General features: G+C 31.6%; 1 protein-coding gene across 10 annotated transcripts in view; it reads right to left on the bottom strand.

Annotated features, from left to right (window-relative positions):
* The window catches only part of LOC119831868 (transient receptor potential cation channel trpm), a 163,958-nt gene that overhangs the window by 11,053 nt on the left and 151,488 nt on the right, over positions 1 to 1,417 (bottom strand). For all 10 annotated transcript variants that reach the window (XM_038355425.1, XM_038355424.1, XM_038355427.1 and 7 more), the window contains one exon: positions 873 to 1,015. In XM_038355425.1, coding sequence (XP_038211353.1) covers positions 873 to 1,015 — 143 coding nt within the window. The remainder of the gene's footprint in view (positions 1 to 872; positions 1,016 to 1,417) is intronic.

Here is a 1,417-nt window from a genome sequence, read left to right as displayed (position 1 = left end):
TTCACAGAAATTCAGCTTGTTGGGACTTTATGTAACTTCACCCTCATTTTTTGGTCTAAATTGACCGGACTAGAAGTTTATTCGTAGGAGTGTAGACACAAAAAAAAACTATTGCTATAGATAACAGTTGATAGTTGTCTTATTGGAAACAAGGTACAAGGTAGTGTTTAAAAAATGGATATAAATGTCATATTTAATTAGGATGTAAAGATTTCCCTCTTCAATATAATAATTAGCTAGCATTCTTTAATGCATTCATGGACTTTAAGCGGCTATTGATTGTCGGACTAAAGCCATAAACCTTCTAATGGACCAAGTATCGGCCTTCTGTTGCACTCCGACTTTTGGGGATATAATGATATTTTTTTTATCAACATGATAATTATGTATATAACCCGAGGAACATCGCTGACGTTGCAATTTCAGCGTTTATTGTGGAAATGACGATAGCTGACCTCAATTCGGCGGCTGGTGTAGTTTTAAGGTAATAAAATAGGCATTCTTTATTCGATCGTCGAATAGACTAGATTAATTAAATTTAGTATATTTCATTGTAATTTTGCACTTAATTAAAAGTATTAAATATTTTTTTTTTCGAATCTGAAGCTGTCGCAAACTTATTTCGTTCATCACAGATGTAGTGTAATATCAGTGGGGACTAAAATATTTGTCAGAGACTGGTACTCGAAATAGTAAAACCTATTTAAAATTTCGTTTGTAAGGTTTGGAGAATTTACTGTGTGTTAGTCAAACTTATTTCATATTAAAGAATATAATCAAAACAATGATCATAATATCAGAAAATGTAAAATATAAATAAGTAGGTGAATATAACGATTGCATAAATTTATGAATTATCATTCTACCCTTACCCGTTACGGAATTATGCAGCGAACTCGCGTCGACAGCAGAATTGTCAGGCTCCGAGTGCGTTTGACTGTGCTGTCTGCGAGGTGCCAAATGTTGGGTGGAATATGGACCTCCCATACCACAGTCGTTACCACCTTCAGAGCGCCTGTTGGTCACCAGATATATATGTGTTAAAAATAACTCAAAAGTCACGGTAAATATAAGTGTAATTTGTGTATATTTGGTGTAAAAAATTCAAGTGTTTATAATAGATAATTAGCGGATGGTAAGAAATCTTTTGAAAAAATAGACAAAAGTGTATGTGATAAAGATATTTCAAAATCTTACCTTACACAAACTCACAAATTAGGTAATTTAAGTTATACATTAAAATGTTATCAAAAACGAAACAGACAAGATGCTAGAAGGAATAAATTTTTAAACGTGATCGAAAAAGTACTCGTTACGTGATCAAGATAGATAATTAATTTAATTTAAATTACGATTTATTTAAAAAATAGCGTACTTTGCTTTTAACGTAATTTTTAATTGCTAATAAGTAACATAC

The sequence above is a fragment of the Zerene cesonia genome, chromosome 14 (assembly GCF_012273895.1).
Source record: "Zerene cesonia ecotype Mississippi chromosome 14, Zerene_cesonia_1.1, whole genome shotgun sequence".
In the NCBI taxonomy this organism is placed as follows: domain Eukaryota; kingdom Metazoa; phylum Arthropoda; class Insecta; order Lepidoptera; family Pieridae; genus Zerene; species Zerene cesonia.
Note: the sequence above shows the minus strand (reverse complement) of the source record. Positions and strands in the feature narration are given on the sequence as shown.